The sequence below is a fragment of the Cyprinodon variegatus genome, unplaced genomic scaffold, assembly GCF_000732505.1.
Source record: "Cyprinodon variegatus isolate N-32 unplaced genomic scaffold, C_variegatus-1.0 Scaffold336, whole genome shotgun sequence".
NCBI classification, from domain to species: Eukaryota; Metazoa; Chordata; class Actinopteri; order Cyprinodontiformes; family Cyprinodontidae; genus Cyprinodon; species Cyprinodon variegatus.
The window spans coordinates 8,505-27,067 of record NW_015150789.1 but is presented as its reverse complement, the minus strand read 5'-3'; the positions used below and the strand labels follow the sequence as shown (position 1 = coordinate 27,067).

Genomic DNA, 18,563 nt, shown 5'->3' with positions numbered 1-18,563 from the left:
AAATATATTTTTTCTTTAAAAAAGGTATAATTGATATTATATTTAACAAATAAAATCCGACACTTTTTCTAGATTTAACCGAGTTACTAGTCTGCATTTACCAAAACACTCAGAATGTAATGACAGAGAACTAAATCAATTAAAATGTTCATGATAGTGATACATTAAAATAAATAAGTAAATAAATAAATAGGAGACATGGTAAACAGATAAACATTTGTGTCTTAATGAAGGTTACAGGGTTATGTTACCAAGACGCTTTTGGCATTTTTAAAGGTGTAAAATAAGTTTATGTTAATATTCTATAACAAATGGGAATAAAAAACTATCAGCAAGAGCTTAAATACGTTACAAAAAGGCCCTTAAAATGTGTTAAAATATAAACAGATAAAGTGTTGCATTGTTCATTGTGTTTTCATTGTCTTGCAGAGATTTTGCTGGGATCTGGTTTAAAGTAGGGGGAGCCTGTGAGGGATTGGTCAACCAGTCACAGGATGATAGGAAAAAAAAAATCCACTTAGATCGTTTCTGCCATTCAGAGCAGCAGCTGCGGCTTCAGGGAGATTTTTAACTCTACAATTATGGTAAGTTTGACTGTTTCCGGTCCAAAGAGCTGCTTTTGTTTACGCCTCACAGGCTTAGACCCTCAGCGGGAACAGACAAGAAGTTTTTGGGAGTTTTCATGCGAAGTGATATGATTGTGAAGCGTTAGCCTGCTAGCCTAGCATTATTTCCACCTACTGTAGAGTGGATGACGTGTTCGCCGCAAGCACGAGCCACTTCCGGTGGGGTTTAAAAAATAAAAGAAAAGACCTATACCAAATACGAGGCTAAAATTGTGTTTTCGTCATGTGTATTGTTTTTATCTTAAATTAAGAAACATATTCGTTTGTTTGTTTGATTTTAAATCGAATTAATTACACATACCATAAAATAATTGACAATTAACTGTTCTATTTGGTTCAGGGTTCCCAGAAATTTCTCAGTTTTCTGAAAAAGTCTGAAATTTGACTCATATAGGATAAATGAGAAATAACACAAAAAACTAACAGAAAACGAAGAAGCCCGACGAAAAACAAAAAAAAATGAACCCAAATGAAAATGGACCCCAAGAAAAAAGAAAAAAAAAGCAAGAAGCCTCACTGACAAAAATGAAAGCTGACAGCGAGCAAAAAAAACACAAGCATAAAAAAAGACCCAGGGCCCCTGCTGAATAAATATAATTAACACACGAACAGAAAGCAATTAAAAAAAAACAACTAATGAAAAAAAAAAACCAACAAACATCACGACGGCCTGACCAAAACATGCCGGCACACACCAAACAAAACACAGCGAAAAAAGTCAAAATGAGGACCCCACACCCATGACATAATGAAACAAAACGAAAAAACAATCAACAATTCTGAAATTACAAGCAGAACTAAAACAGTAAACTAACAATACGAACCTAACCCAAACCGACAAAATATGAGTCAAATTTCAGACGTTAACAGAAAACTGAGAAATGTCTGGGAACCCTGAACCAAATAGAACAGTTAATTGTCAATTATTTTATGGTATGTGTAATTAATTCGATTTAAAATCAAACAAACAAACGAATAAGTTTCCACAGAATTTTGAGATTAAAGTTGGAATTCTGAGATTAAAGTCGGAATTCAGAGATTAAAGTAGGAATCCTGAGTTTAAAGTCTGAATTCTGACTTATTTTCCTTATTAAACCGAAATAATATTAAAAACGTTTTTATTTTTTCCATGGCCCTCATCCCCTTCCGTATAAAGTAGTGGAATGTGGCACACATATTTCTAGGCTATCTACTAAAAATTGTATTCATCTATTTTCAGTCTCCTAATCCCGGCTTGTTGTTGCCACTAATGGCGTTACCTTGTTTAATAGATGTGTACCAGATGCTTTTATTTTGAAATGCAGTACGTTGTATTTCCTGTTATGAATGTGCGGTATCCTTCCCGCAGAAGGTTGTAGTTCTGGGTTTGAACACGTCTGGCTGCTGCCTTGTTTATGGCGATGAGCTTTCAGTCTGCGTGTTTGAACATGTGCTGCTCTGTCTGTCAATATAATTATCATTCACTATCTGACATGAGAGGCACTGATGGTGGGATTAGAACAGGCTAATCAGGGATTATCAGCCCCTCTGGCCACAGCGATCGGACAATCCAAAGGAATGTGAATAAATGTAGCAGGCGGTGCTCTCCTGTTCCTTTATTAAAACCCGTCGGTTTTTCTTTAAACAGCCAAACCCTCAGAGGCAGCAATCTCCTCTTAATCTGTGAGGATCTCTCCAAGGGCTCAGTGAAATCCTGACTCCCAGCAGCCATCTGTTCTGTCAGGAAGGTGCAATCAAAGATGTGCAGAGAGTCTGGGTGTTTTTATGTTTTTGTGAAGTGGTTATGTAATTCCGTGCCTGTGGACGTGACACAGACCGATAATATCCTGTTCAGGCTGGTGTTTCCCTCTGGATTCAGATCGGTCAGATTGCACGATTGCAGAAAGTTAAATTAGAAACTGTTGTTGATTCCAACAAAGGAAAACTCTCAGCTGCTGCTTTTCTATGCATCTTTTGATAAGTAGTAAAATATTATATTCTTTTTTTCTCCAGTATAATAATGGAAATACCAGTTTTGAAAAAGCTTAGTGATATTCTTACAAGAAAAAATCCTGCAGTTCATTAAAAATAATGTGACATACTGGTATGTATGTTAGATATATTTACTATATGCAAAAATGAAAATGAACCCCAACACCCCCCCCCTCCCCAAAAAAATGTATTTTTCCAGGATCCCAGTGAGCAAAATGTAAATTTTTTGCTGTTCTACTTTTGAGAGACTAACACAATCATAACTGATATTTTCTGTTTAATTAGAGCCAATAGTTAGCAGCTTAACGAACATACTGACGTTACAAATGTTTTACTTACTGAAGTATTTGGAGAGAAAAATGTCTTTGGCTGAATAACTTCAAGTGAGAAAAGCATACAGGAGTTTTCTCTGAGCAACCCGATAGACAGGTTAGCAGCAACAGGTGCAGGAGGGGTGGTGCTTTATGTTCTTTTTACTGGGAGGAAACTTCAGACACTCCCAACACAATCCATTGCTTTCTACTAAGAGGACTTTAAACCTTTAAAAGGACTTGTTTTCATTCTTTTTTAGCACTTTGGAAACTCCTATCTTTTTAAAACCCCAGAAGAAGTTGGTACCGTTAACGAGGCTGCTACAACCTCCTGCTTATGAAGTTATGCATCATCAGTATCTTCAGTGTTCACCAGCTTCTGTGCCAAGAAGGAGGGGAAACTTATTATCAATTTAAACTAGCCTTTGTTATTTAGTTTTTATATTTTGCAGAACATTTGCTGAAATGGCAGAAATACAATTTCAGCAAACACTTTATGTATGCAGAGGTTGGACCAGTTTGTAAAAGGAAATTGTAAAAAGGTGGGGCAAGTTTGCAAAAAATGGCAAGAGGCATTTTATTTAAACTGTTGCTATAACAGAATAGAAACAGTTAATCCAACACAAAAAAACGAACTAAAACAGTCATAGTGCTTTCATTTCCATAGTTATTGCCAGTGGTTTGCAAAGACTTTTTGAAAGTTGGAGGTGAAAAAAAGGTACATATAGTTCAGGCGTTTTTTTTAGGCTTGCAAGAGGGCGATTTAACAGGTGTTTTGGTTTTTCTTTTAGTTTTTTACAGCAGTAGTGGCTCCTTTTTGGTCCCTACACTGACAGGAAAGGGGGAATGAGAGAGGGGGAGAGACATGTGGCAACCACAGGCCTGATTCGAACCTTGGCCGGCTGCTCAGCAGATATTTTGGCTTCCAAGTGGGCAATTTAGCACATGCTTTTTTTTACGGTACTAATAATTAGTCAGACTGTCTGCTCATGAAGAGGCTGCAGTTAGCTGCTTAACAGACATGCTGTGTATTGCTTTCCAACTGTAGGTCCTCCATTAGTTTGTAAGTCATGTGTTTTTTTGTTTTTTTTCATCACCAGAAAAGCTTCCAAAATAATTTATTTTTTATGAGTGAAAACATTTTTTGTCGATGACTTTCATCTGGCAGATTCAGCAATTGCTAGGGGAGTTTACATAAAAGAAATTCCTACATTTTGTTATTAGACTTTATGATCTGTAAAAATGGACAGATTTAAAATTTCTGTGGTATTAAAACCAGGAATAAAAAACAAACAAAAAAAATGCATTGTTTTTAGTCAAGGAATATGTGTTTAGCTTTGCCGCCACCTCATACCATATCAGAGATTTTCTAATTAAGGCTAAAAAAAAAAACACCTCATAAAGGAAAACAAGCAAACAGGTGAATCGGGAGGAAGATGTGATAACGGTGAACTCTGATGAGTCTGCAGGGTTGTTGTTGTTAAGCTTTGGAGAATATTTGCCTGTTTGCCCCGAAGGCCGACATCAGAGGGACAATAGGTGGAAGTGAGGAGGCACTTCCTGTTTTACATTTGAAACAACTGTTTATATAAAGGGGACAAGATTTGATCGGCTTAAATCTTCCCTCAAAATAAACACCAAGCCTTGTCTGTGTTTAATGATTTAAAACAGATGATGATACACAGTAGATCAATAGAATTTAATGAGTTTTCACAATAAACGCATCAAGGCAGTAGTGTCATTATCAGTGTTGCTGCTCCTGTTCAGTTCCTGTTCTTGCCCATCATATCATTATTTTTTATTTTAATGCAAATTACTTGTAGACTCCTGCACTGCTGCACCTTTACATAAGATTAACAAATTAAAGAGAAAAAGCTGCATTAAAGCTACAACTGATTTGATGCTTTAAACGTTCCATGAAGGTAAATCTGTAATTTTATTTTTGTTCACATTTTCTGTTTTATGAGCAAAAGCAAAAAATATTATATCATACTCGCAAATATTTTTAAGATTTACACTAATGATATACTAAATTAGAATAAAAGATGGCAAATGTAGTTTAGTTTATTGTCCCATTTTATTTTTAGATATTTAAGATACATGCCTGACTTATTTCAGTCATTTTCGTAATCTTTGCATTTGTTAATTTTTTTTTATTTTCCCCAATCAGAGTGAATCACTGGTTGTGTGTGATGTGGATGAAAATCTGGTGAAGAAGCTGAAGGAGTTCCGCTTCCGGAAGGAAACCAATAATGCCGCCATCATCAGTGAGTGGTCCGCCTTTTTCTGCTCCTTCGTTATTTAGGTTTGGTCTTGTGTTCATCCTGGAGGAAGCTTGGATCCTCTCCAAATTCAGCCTTCTAAAGATCCAACATGGTTTAAGAGCAAAATGAAGTGTATCCTCTTTTAATCATATGGTTTCACAAATTAGTGCCTGATAAAAATGCAAATAATAAAAAAAAAAAACCTGCAACGGATTTGACACCTTAATTAATTGATAAAGATGAAGCCAAATTGAAAGAAATGTGCTTAAGATACCAAACTATACCTGATGTTTTAACAGAATTTAGAAGGGAAGGTGCCGTTAAGGCAAGCATCTATTTAACCTCATTTCCAGTGAATGTTTCCACCTCACTTTGCTGGTTTGTTGCATGTAGATGTAAGATAAAACCAAAGTAAAAGATACCAGCAAGGAAATAAGGGAACCAGATTACTGACGCCCAACATTAAGCCAACGGTTATGAGGTCTAGCTGCCTGTTGTTCTCTGTATAGGAAAAAAACCTAAAGGCTCCTAAGGGACCTTTAACAATACCCTGCAAACCAGTGTTAATTTTGACAGCAAATTCTGATTTAGTCTTAGTCTTAGTCTTTTGAATAACACACCATTTAGTTTTAGTCATATTTTAGTCATCTGAAATCTTTTAGTCTTAGTGTAGTTTTTGTCGACTAAATGTCAAAAGAGTTTTAGTCTTAGTCTAGTCTTAAGTCTTTTAGTCTTAGTTTAGTCTCATTCTAGATTTGAATTAGACTTGAATTTCCCCTTGGGGATCAATAAAGTATCTATCAAGATTTAGACACAGAATGAACAGCTACAGATACAAAACATGTATTTTATTTTGAATTTCAAAAAGATTAACTGTGGCTTTGCTCCCTGAAAAAGTGCATTCTCCCTGAATGATATGCAATGCATATAACATTTTCAAGATGTTATTATTGAAATGGATAAACCACTCAAAAAAATGTCTATTTTATTCCAGGTTTAGCGCAAACACAGCGGTTAATCAAATAAAAAATAACCTTGTATGCTTAGCGTGTATGCTTACCTTCGCATGTATCTCTGGATGAGTCGTCTGCGTTTCAAGTTGGTGTTTTTTCCGGATATTTTGGCTCCACACGGTTTGCAGGCTGCCTTGTTGTCCTTAGTGTCATATGTGAAGTGTGCCCAGATATCAACTCTTCTTTTTCGCCCTAGCTGTTGGAACATGTCTATTATTCATTTCATTTTTGAAAGGCTATTACTGCTACGAAAATGCTGCTTCTATGCTTCAATCATACGCGCTCTCTTCTTCTTCTCCTTCTTCGCACAGCTTTATGGCGCATTACCGCCACCTGGATTTCTTTCTATGGCGGTTGGCAACTAACTTTTGATTGGATTTCTTCCCAACTTGTCCCACAAAAAAAGTAATTCTGATAGGATCACCATTCGTCCCTCCCTAATAGTTTAGTCTCGTTTTTATTCGTCATATCTCACTTTTTATTTAGTTTTTATTTAGTTTAAGTCCGTGAAAAAGGTTCGTTGACGAGTATTTTTCGTCATAGTCTTCGTCAACAAAATTAACACTGCTGCAAACAGTGGGGAAGTTGGAGCTTTATGTGTTTTTTTTTTATTTATTGTGGTTTTATTATACAAATAATGACAATGTGAGTACAGTGAACCCTCGCTATAACGCGGTTCACCTTTCACGGTCTTGCTGCTTCACGGATTTGCATCATTTATTGTGTTCTGCATTCTGATTGGCTAAACACTCTCTTGGCGCCATCTCCCTAATGTGTGTCAATTACGGCATGTTGGTTTATAAGGATCTTTTGGCCCAGAAGAAAAAAGAGTGACAGCAACTACCGATAACTATGTTCTTCTCTCCAAAACACACACCTGCACCGCAGGCTTTAGAAGGAAAAAGCGTCACAGAGCAGAGTCAGGATGCAGCAGTGAAATACTGTACTGGACACGTCAGTCACTATTTGTCCTACTGTACTTTCTATTTTTTATTTCATAATCATTTTTCATTTTCTCCCGTTCCAATCCGTCACGGTGGGGCGGTGCTGATCCCCACAATATTAACTCTTCAGTCGTATTGATGATTAAAATTTTTTATTTTTTAATAACTATATTATTTTACAGTACAGTACAGTAGTTATTTGTAAAAAAAAAAAAAAAAACAATTGTTTGTACAGTACTTTTATTTGTAAACAAATGCTTGGACCTGTAAAAAGTTTTCGTTTAATTTTAATGTTTTATGGAGTATTTCATTGTATAATAACTGTAAAAAACTAAAGGTTTCTACTTCACGGATTTCGCGGGTTCTTTTTGGAACGTAACCCCGCGATAAACGAGGGTTCACTGTATTGGACAATCCAAAGTCAGTTTCCCAGCATGTTTACACATTTTTGCCAAATAATCTGATTCTGAAAGAGGCTAAAACACAAATTCCCACCCTATGAATTATGTGCTTATTTCTAAAGGGTTTCATGTTTTCGTTGATGTGAAAATGTTTTTTTTTGTGTATTAAAATTGAAAATGTATTTAAGTAATCATAGATCTTTTCAACACTGGAAGCTTTTATGAACGGGACGAGAAGAACAACATTCCTCTCATACCAGAAGTTTCACCTGATTTAAAGGCCGGATTGCTACTTTGATTTTGTTCCATTTTCTTTAGTCTAATTTGTTTCCTCTCAAACATTTTCATACTTCATTTATTCAAGATTACCTTAAGTGTCTTTGTCTTTATAAAGCCATGTATAATTTAGCATGTTAGCATGTCTAAATGCAGCGGGTGTAGAGTTGCATGGATCAAAACAAAACAAAACTCTCTCCTCTACTTTATTGGCTTAATTATGTCATTTCTGAAAATGGACAGAAATTAATATTTCTTTAAAATATTGGTTTCCATCCCTCTAAAACTTTCATCTTTTATCCCTTCAGATTCAATTGTTGACTTTGTTGTTTTTGTCCTTCAGTGAAGATTGATAAAGACAAGCAGCTGGTTATTCTTGATGAAGAGCACGAGGTAAGTTATTTGTTTTAATATGCTTTGAAATACATTTTTTTTTTGCTTTCTTTTTAAATGATGATGAAATATTAAGCCTTCTGAACAAAATGTTTCCTTTAGGACATATCTCCTGATGAGCTAAAGGATCTCCTGCCTGAGAGACAACCCAGATATCCTTTGAATTGAATCTGAATGCTGATATTGCTTTCTGTAAAATGGAATTACACATTATTGAGTAAAAACACGTGTAGCATCCTTAGCAGGGCGAAACATTTGTCGTCTACAGTTATAAGTATTTTCATGATGATGGACGGACATCCTTTCCGCTCTGCTTCATCTTCTCCAGTCCAGTGGGTAAGTCTATTTCTGCTCCATAGGGGGCGACGTCCTGCAGCTTTAAACTTGGATCTGCTCCTGCAAAACAAATCAAGGCTGTTAGCATGTTTCTGTAGAAACTGATTGCATGCTCACAGTTTAATTAAATTAAATCCGACCGTCTGAGAGTTGCAGGGCACTGGGATGATGAGGCTCTTTATTGGATGCAAACATTCCGGTGCATTCAGACACCGTGCCACATTTGATGATGCGTTCCAGGTTATAAATGCTGCATCTGAAATCTACCCTGGAAAAAATCAAAATCTAGATAAGTCGTTTTTTCAAGACAATTTACACTTAAAACAAGAAAAAACAATTGAATTGTCTTATTTCAAGTGCATATTATTTAATTATCTTATTTTAAGAGTAAAAATACTAATTCCATTGACAAACTATCTCATTTACCTGCTCAAAATAAGGATAAATACGCTTAATTTAAGATATTTTTACTTATTTTTACTTATTTCTGTAACACCATTTTTTTGTGGTTGGCAGGTTGTAGACCAGAGCAGCAGATGATGTACGCAGGAAGCAAAAACAAACTGGTGCAAACGGCTGAAATGACCAAGGTTGGTGAATGTTTTTCTGTGTGCAGCATAGCTCTCTGTATGCTTTGGTGTCTGCTTATAATATAATAATAATAATAACTCTCCTTGTTACAAGCAGGATTTTTTAGTATTAGTAGTTACAATCTGAACAAAATGAAAATATCCTCTGATACCCCTGAGAAATGAATCAAATATGTTCTGTTCAGATGTTTTTAACCATTTAGATGTTTATGCCCTGAAATATAATCACCTAATTTTGGTCAAACATTTTCCAAGGTAGAGAATCCATCTTGCAGGGGTTATACTTCATTCCACAGAAGATTCGATCTTTGATCCTTTTCTCGGTCAGGGTTTCCGCGGGTCATAAAATCATAAAAAGTCATTAAATAATTTTTTTAAATTAAAGACCTTAATTGTCATTATAATTCATAAAAACAGATGGGTTCTGTTTTATTCTGGACTGGTTTTGATAGAGGATTAGGACTGATATTCATGAGGAGGTAAGTTGATGAGTGATCAACAACTCGAACCCCTCCTTAGGCCCCGTCCACACGAAGTCAAACCCTGGCCTAAACGCACAAATTTTTCACCAAACCAGCCTCTCATCCATACGAAGCCGGCGTTTCGGGAGTCTGTAAACAATCTTTTTTTTATTAAGCCTTCAGAGTGGGAAGATTTTGAAACGCCGTTTTCGCGTTTCCATCTTTAAGCTCTAACCGCATTTTTTTTCTTACACGCATGCGTCATAGCGTCGCCTCTAAACACGCATGCGCGACACAGTATCACAACAACAATGGCGCCGTACTGTGTTGAATGGTTGCTGCTCATGCTACTCACCCTGCTGTCGGGCTTACAACAGAATCTTCTTCTTCTGGAATATCTCCAGGAAGAACAGAGCAATATCGACCACATAGTTCAGCACCTGAATTTGACTGAACCACGAAAATGGACCCGCAGGGCAACCATGTATAAATATTAGTGCGCATGCCCAACATTTCGTGGCTTATTTTTGCTTTGGCACCACAGCGCCACTTACAGGCCTGGCATACATTTTGCAGCGTTTTCATGCATTCGTGTGGACGATCACATTTATTTTACGTCTCCGTCTTTACGACAAACGTTCTGGAAAATATTAGCGTTTCGTGTTCGTTTTGACTTCGTGTGGACGGGGCCTAAGTCATACCAAACTGTGGTTGAAACGGGGCCAACCTCAGCGACTGGTTACAGTGAAAATGAGGGAACATTTTGGTCAGAAATGCAGTGTTTGGTCAAAAGGTAACACCAGAACTGGAACCAATCAGAGTCATAAAGGACTGACAGCAAGGCTCATGTAGCTTAGCAACCCTCTCAGGTGAAACTATGGCTAACAAAAAGGCAGTCTTATATGAGAGCCATTTTAGGTCATCAAGGGCTTGAAAGGGGAAGACGGCCATACGATTTGAATACGTTTTATAAAATGAAATAATAGACATCTCACTGGGACATTATAAAAGCTGTTTTTCTTTTTGACAGGTTTTTGAGATCAGGAACACAGACGACCTTTCAGAGGAGTGGCTCAAAGAGAAACTTGGATTCTTTCGCTAAAGCCGTCTCATCCGTAGGTTTGGGATGCGAGGAAGATCCTGAATGCACAACCTGCATCATCTTTCCAGAAGAACACAGATGTTACCTTCCTCTCTGGGTGGACCTGATTTAAATAGTCTTTGCATGTAATCTGTCATCAGCGGCCATATTGATGGGGTTTAAGATGTTTTTTTATTACAGATCGACATGTATCAGAAGATTGAGACAGTTATAGCAGTTATATTATCTAAACCCGTTTGGTCGCCTCAGTCTGCAAATGCTATTTGACGCAGGCCTGCCTTTGCCTCCATCTCTCCATGTGCCAGTGTGATGTGTCTGTACTGAATTAACACTCCCATAGATCTTAAAGTGAACAGAAAGTAAACGTGCGTGTCCGCCTTACCGACTCATGCTCATCCAGGAGAATCTTCCTAACAACTTTCTGTTTCCTTAAGAAGTTTACGACTTTGTAACTGAGACCTTCCTTAGTTTATCAGTTTTTTTTTTAAACCTTTTTCCCATGTTTTTTTTTTTTTTGTAAATCTAGTCTGTTTTTATTTTTTATATTATTTCTGCTTGTAAGTTAGATATAAGTTTTACTTAGAGCTACGTTTCCTTTTTCCATCCTACCAGATTAGTTTAAATGGTCGTTGCTATAACTCTGAAAACACTACTGAGATCTGTCAGTCTCCCGAGGAGCAGCCTTTGCACCAACTTAACTTTTTAACCTTTTGTCCCATTAAGCTCAGACTCGGTCTCGACTGTCCTGTTTGTTAAATAATCTTCTGAAACAAACCGCTGACATTTTCACCGATATTTACTTCTAATCTGAGATTTGAGGATTTTTCTGTAGGTTTAAAGGGGCAATAAACACACATCAGTGGCAGCTGCTGCTCTCTGAAACTGGAGGCTCTATGGTGTTAATTAAATCCAAACATCACCTACTGCATTAAAAAATTGAAACACATAATACACATCACTACAATGCGTGAAATTAGCTGTTGTGAAGCGCTCTGAAATAATAAACTCCCAAAAACAACGGCAGGAGTTCAGAACCAGATGACTGATCTGACTGATAACTTTTCCCTCTTGAATCATGTGGAAAACCTCCTCGCTGTCTGACCGCTGTCAGTCATATGTCCTTGAATATGTTAGCCAATCAGCATCGAGCAGCTAGCTTCTCTATAGACCCCCTAAGAGGTTTAGCCTCACTGGAAATGACGTATTTTGGCTTGTTATCCAATCAGGGCTCTACGTTCTCGCTGTTACCTCAGTAGACGGAGGCTCAAACCTCAACAAGGTCCCTGCTGATTCAGCGCGGCCTCAACAGCTGATCAATGGTGGCATGCTCATGAAATCCGCCATATTTTAATGCATATTTAATGCAGTTTAATCAGCACAGTTATGAAGTCTGACAATGCATATTTTACCAATCATTTACTGGGGACTTTTGCCTCACTAGCATTCAATGAGAAAACACCACTGATTCACATGCATGCCACACTTTTCAGATTTCTATTTTTCAAAGAATTTTTAAAATCATGTATTTTTTTCTTAATTCACTTTATTTTGGTCCTTCAAAGCGGCTTTTAAAATGTTAGGGAATTGAATATTGTTTACAAATGTAAAGGTAAAAAAAACAAAGGATTGGTTATGTAGGTTTTTTTGCGCTCTATCTTGATTCCAGTACTACACGTTATCATATTTTTTAAAAATAGAAATTTAAAATAAGCAAAGATGACTCTTAGGTCTGTAAATGTTTGTGATCCCTCCTTGGCCTTTCACATAAAATACCTAGAAATGACAGATTGCAGTTTTAATGTTGCATCTTGCAGAAAAGCTTAAAGCTCTTTTGGAAGACTGCAGCCTGTTGGTTTGACTTTGGATGTTTTATTCCGGTTAAATGGAGAGAAAAGGCCAAGCATGGATATAATCTTTGATCTGCATGTTGGTCACTCGGTTCATATTCAGGGTACGATGTTTCCAAAAACATTCCAGATGCAAACTTTTTTATTTTGACGTGGATGGTAACATGTGCCCATCTTTAATCTACTGGATTACCTTTACAGGATATATTATCGTCCATTAGAATTCCTGCTGTTTACTGAATGTTGATTGATGCTCATGTAAAGCCACTTTATTTGCCTTGTTGCTGCTTCAGTCTGCAGAATAATGTTGCAACTCCACAGAAGGCTGGTTGTGCTTTATGTTTTTGGATGTTTAAACTTTCAGTGAAAATCCAGTATAGCTTCTTTATTCTGACGTTTAGCAGCTGATCATTTAAAGTTCCAGTTTTCAAGCCCTGTGTCTAGTCCCTGACTATAAAATGAGTTTCAGTTCATTTATATTCTGTTTCAGAGCAGGATATTAGTTTTTCTGTACATCATGGATCTGATGCAAAGTACAATGATAAGCCGCCCGTCTGTATCACCATCTTACTATTCTGTCGCCCTTCCCACGATTTGAAACTAACAAATATTCATTGTGATTCCAGAGAAGTGGCGTAGCGAGTCAGGTTTAATCTGGTTTAGGTTAAAGCAATGGTGCCCTTCCTCCACCTGTTGCTGCACATTGCAAATGTGCAAAAAAAAAAACATCCTTTTTGGTGGGTTGTTTTGGAAATATTTCCGCTTGAGAAAATCAAGAATAGTCGTGGCTTAGGAACCAAAGGACCATCAGTCATCACGATTATTACGTTAAAACTGCAGCATGGCTTCACTGGATGTTTTGCAAAAGATAATTTAGTTGAAACAGCAAAATGTCCAAGTCCAGTTTATTAGTTTTGTGGGTAAAATAAAGATTGTTCTAAAAATCTCTGAATATGAAGAGGTGTCCTTAAACTTTAGACTCTGTTCTGTAATTTATTTGAGACCCTTTGTTTGTTTACCGTCTAAAACTCTTAACATAATGAAAATCTGAGCTCAATATTTCCAGGAAAATGGAAAGTGAGGTTTCTAAAAACCTTTATTTTCCAAAATGAAAAAAAAAATCTTAGTTTCCTTTGAACTGATCAATTTTAGATAGAAGTGATTAAATAATTGTTTATTTTTTAATAAACTCCCAGTCAGCACCATCCTTTTGTCCAAACACCTTCTGGCTAATCTCCATTCCCTAAAAAGCACAATCAAAATGTAAATCCAGATGTAAGCAGCTTAAAATATCAAGCACTTAATAAAAGCTACACATGATTGTTTTGTTTTTTTTCTTCCTTTTTTTAGATAATAAGCAATATAGTCTGAATCCTGCCAAAACGTAATTTTACATGATGATGAGGAAAGCCCTAAAAATGGATAGTTCAGGAGGATCTCTGATAATTAAAAAAAAAGGCGTTTTACAGCTGAATATGTCGGTCAGATCCTTAGAGAGGGAGAAAGACGTTTGAGCTCCACGTCTCATCAGTGTCGTCTAATGAGACGTTTTTCATTATTTTCTTGAAAGATAATATGTCACACTGTTAAACTTTTCATTTCTTTTTATCTTCTGTGTTTTGAACGATTCAAAGTGAACAGATAAGTGTCCATGGCAGGAATACAAAAGACAAATGTGGCATTTTATGATTTCAGTCATCTTTTCTCCTGCTTAAGTAACAGAGACAGACATGGCCAGTGAGAAGCCTTATTCTATCTTATTCTATGTCTACTGATAGAAATTAAAGCTTAGAGTTACACTGCCTACATGTTAGAGAAAATCAAGAGCAAAGTTTACCGTTTTACAACATCGTTTTACCCACTAATATTTCATTTCCTTAACTAAATGTCTTCAGTGTATGGAACATCATCCAGGCATGGCATTGTTGGCAAACTCTGAAATGTATAATGATCTGTTTTGATGTTACATAAAAAAAATCTATCTCAAGATATCAGTAAAGTGAACAGCTACTGTAAAATAGTGCACTGAATGTGAATCATTTCCACTAAACTGTTTGGGAAAAATAATCTCCCACAGTAGCTCTTTAAAACGAGCAACATCCAGAGCCAGCAGTAGGTAGAAGTATTACTGAGGTAACTTCATGTTTCTTTGTTTTTAGCATCACATTTCAGGCAGGCGAAATGCTTAGTTCTTTCCTTCATGCTTCCTTTCTTCCAATTAGTCGTTAGATTCAGAGTTCAGTAGAAGCATTGTAGTCCTGATCTGTTTCTTTACAGAAATGAAATGTAGTAAACTGTCTTCTGTGTATCAAAGTCAACCTCAATTTTTCTTTTGAGCCTTTCATCTGGTTTTATCCTGTGGATTCCTGAGCTTCTCCTCCTGTGTGTTTAAATTGTTGGAAATCGGGACTTCTGAATCTTTTACTATGATATGCGAATGTTTAGTTTAGCTCAATAAGTGTCCTCTTTGATCAAATAAATGCCTATTTTCTTCCTTTTTATTCAGGCTGAAACATCTATGATAACCAGCTGTCTCATGACATCATTGAAACTTGACATATTTGTATACCTGTGTCTGTCCTGTCCCCAAATAAACTGACAGTGATGTCTACTCTGCTTTCTAGAGTTTGTTTGTTTTTATCATAATTAATTGTTTTTTCCTCTAGCATTAAACCACATAAAAAAATTAAAAAAGTTTAAAAAGTATCTGCTGGAAACTTTTGTCCTGGGTTCGTTTTAATCGATCTGGATAAGATCCATTAATTTGAGGCAGAAAATAAATTAACACTTGCAAAACATTGCTTTATCTGTACTGACTTTAGCCAACTTTATTTACAGTTAATCTAATATTTCAAATTAATTTATGATTGCATAGATTTGTATTTATGTAACAATATTATTTTGTACTAATGACCTAGATCCCGTGCTGGTTTTAGATCAAATTTACAAGTGGGTCATGAGTGAGGCCTTTTTTTTAGGGCACAGGACAAAAGAATAAATCACACACATGGAATAATACGTAAGAGCACATCATTGGGATTATTAGGTGATCCTCAAAGAAAATGTTCCAGATAAAATATTACATTTGTTCAAGGATTAAAACAGTGATTGACTCTTGTGTCAGCCCATATCATCGTAGGAAACTGATTTAATAATAACTGGAGAAAATGAAATACATGTATTTGCCCTTAATTTGAGTAAATAAACAATACAAGCTTCCACATAAATTAGTATCTTTGCCCTTTAAAATAAGATAAATAGATATATTAGATATTATGCACTTAAAGCTAAATTCATTTTTTTGTTTAAAAATAAATTATTTTATATCATTAGCAGATTTTTATAACTATATTTCCAAATCAAGAGAAAATACAGATATTAAAAACAAAATGACTAACTTATATTTGAAGTTTTGCATTATGTGTTTTCAGAAAAAGGGCCATAAAGGGACCAGGACCAGCTCTACAGAGGCTTTGGCCTTTATTGGCTCCTGTTTAGGACCACCATGCCATAATGGTATCCTGATAATATGCATTGGGTTTTTTCAAGTATAATTTTTCAATATAGCCCCGTAAGTAATGTAATATTTGTAATGGGTGGAGCAAATTTAGTTTTAATAATTTAAGAAGCTATTAAATTAAAGCTATTAAACTCCAATAGTATATAAAGGATTTTTGTAGATTGTAGGACATTAACTAACCACACGATGGCACTAGTGTATGTATTAAGTATACCAGCTAGTTAGTGAAGAAGAAATTAATATTTGTTTAAATATTTAATAATAACAGGAATAATTAGGAGGATTTAGTATTTGTAAAGTAATATTATGATATAGATATATAAATAAATAAATAAATAAATAAATAAATAAATAAATGTATCTTTATAAAAAGGCTCATTCTGATCCCATTCCTCACCAATTGGTGGCGGTAATGCGCCCCAAAACCGCCATTAAACGCAACAAGAGGACAAGACAAGAAGAAGAAAGGCTAGCAGCGAAGCCGCCTGCATCATCCGCCGACGGAGCCTGGAGGAACCGAGCAGGAGAACCGGAGAAAAATGGCGTTCACATTCGCGGCCTTTTGTTACATGCTCGCTTTGCTGCTCACGGCGGCGCTTATCTTTTTCGCTATTTGGCATGTAAGTACACATTTACAACCACTATAGTCCCGGCTTTCGTAGAGGAATTGAACAAACTAAGTAAACGTGGGGGTTGAAAATAAGGCCTGCCTGGTGGACACTTCAGTAACGGTTCCTGGTCGGGAGTCGCTCCCACCGAGACGTCGCAGGGTGTTAGCGCTAACTAAACCAAAGCACCTTAATTCCACACTTACTAAAGAAAAATGTCTGCCGCTGAATGAATGGTCCACCCCGTGTTCTACTGGGAATGAAAACTCGCCCACCATTACCGATAAATACCTTATTTTAAAACACCTATTTGATTTAAAGTGTTTTTCTCGCTGTTATTGTTCGTTTTAAACGTGTTATTACCTCAGAGGTTCTGTGAACCTGTCAAGCTCCATTTGCTAACTGCTATCAAGTTCGTTAGCATGCTAAGCTAATGTTTTCTACATATTTCTAATGCAGAAACACAATTTGTAAACCATGTTGTTATTCATTTGTAATGGCTGTCAAGTAGGAGTCACTAATAAATAAATTTGTGTAATGAAATTATTGATGGCACAGTTAGTGGTAGGTTATCTGAAGTTGGTGAAGCTTGAAGCTTAGAGTGAGAGGATCTTTGACCCTTCCTGTTATCAATCTGTTCAGGTAGAGAGCTGTGAGGAGGCTAAGATGGTCATTAAAGGAGGCTGACTAACTTTTCTTTGGATCAATATCCTGTAGAAAATCTTCTGGTATTTTATGGTTCCATGTATTTCAACAAGGTTCCTGTTGAAAGAGAAACAAACATGAGGTCCTTTTCCACACACTGAGTCTTTGTTTCTCACCAAACCCACAGGCTGAAACTTCATAAATCATAAATTGAATTTGAGTTGGCCTGACTAAATCTAGTTAGTCATTTGAAATAAAATGAATTAGTTTGAAGATATATTTCAGCAAATGTAAACTGGTTTTAATGGTTTGAAATTGGATTAATTTGCTTTTAAAATGTATTTAAAATTCAATCTGTTAAGTTTTACTTTTCAGTTGGAAAATGCAGTTTCTTGAGTCAAATGGGTCCACAGAATAATCAAACACAGATTTACGGATTGAAAGTTCCAATTTTATTAAACATTTATCACATTTTTTATCCGAAGTATTGTGAAAGCAGAACAACAGGGACACCGTGTTATTTCAGGCAGCTGTTACAGTTTGATTAAGTCCATTTTTTAAAAATAAACATGACAGTTCTTCTCTTTAATTATTTGCATTGTTAATTATATCTGCCAAGCTCATATAGACTTTTCTACTACAGCCTGAAAAGCGTCAACCCATTATCTATGGCTCAAATACCAAATTGTCTCGTCCACAAAATGATTTTTTTTTTAACTGAAGCTGAATTATAAAACTGAAAATAAATAAAAAAATAGATGCTTTGAATTTTCAATGCAACAAAATACATTTTCAGGACAAATTATATCAGTTTTAATTCATTAAATTCAGTTGCATTTCCAAATGAATGCATCTGGTTTCAAATTACATGAATTTAGATTAATTCAGATCTGGTTTCTGATGGGGATAAAAGTTATCGATTTATTCATTAATCTAAAGATGATTAATCTTATCGGGATTAGATGCGGCTCCACTACGCAGCACGACCGAATGGGCAGTACTTGGGTTATAACCTAAGGAGTCTATTGAGTTGAGCAAATTTGAATCCTTGAAGCATTAATCTGCAGTCATGAGTTGATGATTTGTTTACATCTCTAGTTTCAGATGCAAACGTTTCTGCCCATATAAATGCGCTGCCAGTGATTGTTGCTTAAAGCTAGTGTGTAATAATTACAGGGATCTACAGTCAGAAATGTAATATATTATACATAACTATGTTATTTATCATCATCTACGAGCTCAGCCTCTTAACCTT

At 36.0% G+C, this 18,563-nt stretch overlaps 2 protein-coding genes across 2 annotated transcripts in view; both read left to right on the top strand.

The window, feature by feature from the left end:
* The first annotated feature begins 487 nt into the window (after positions 1 to 487).
* Positions 488 to 13,421, top strand: gmfb (glia maturation factor, beta). The gene is made up of 7 exons (XM_015385344.1): positions 488 to 584; positions 5,079 to 5,175; positions 8,150 to 8,199; positions 8,302 to 8,351; positions 8,453 to 8,535; positions 9,052 to 9,125; positions 10,617 to 13,421. Exons 1-7 carry the CDS (start codon positions 582 to 584, stop codon positions 10,686 to 10,688), a joined length of 429 nt encoding a protein of 142 aa, XP_015240830.1. The 5' UTR covers positions 488 to 581; the 3' UTR covers positions 10,689 to 13,421.
* A 3,087-nt stretch (positions 13,422 to 16,508) lies between these two features.
* Positions 16,509 to 18,563, top strand: part of LOC107091408 (protein cornichon homolog 1) — a 9,165-nt gene continuing 7,110 nt past the window's right edge. The window contains exon 1 of the mRNA XM_015385318.1: positions 16,509 to 16,675. Coding sequence (XP_015240804.1) covers positions 16,595 to 16,675 — 81 coding nt within the window. The 5' untranslated portion in view covers positions 16,509 to 16,594. The remainder of the gene's footprint in view (positions 16,676 to 18,563) is intronic.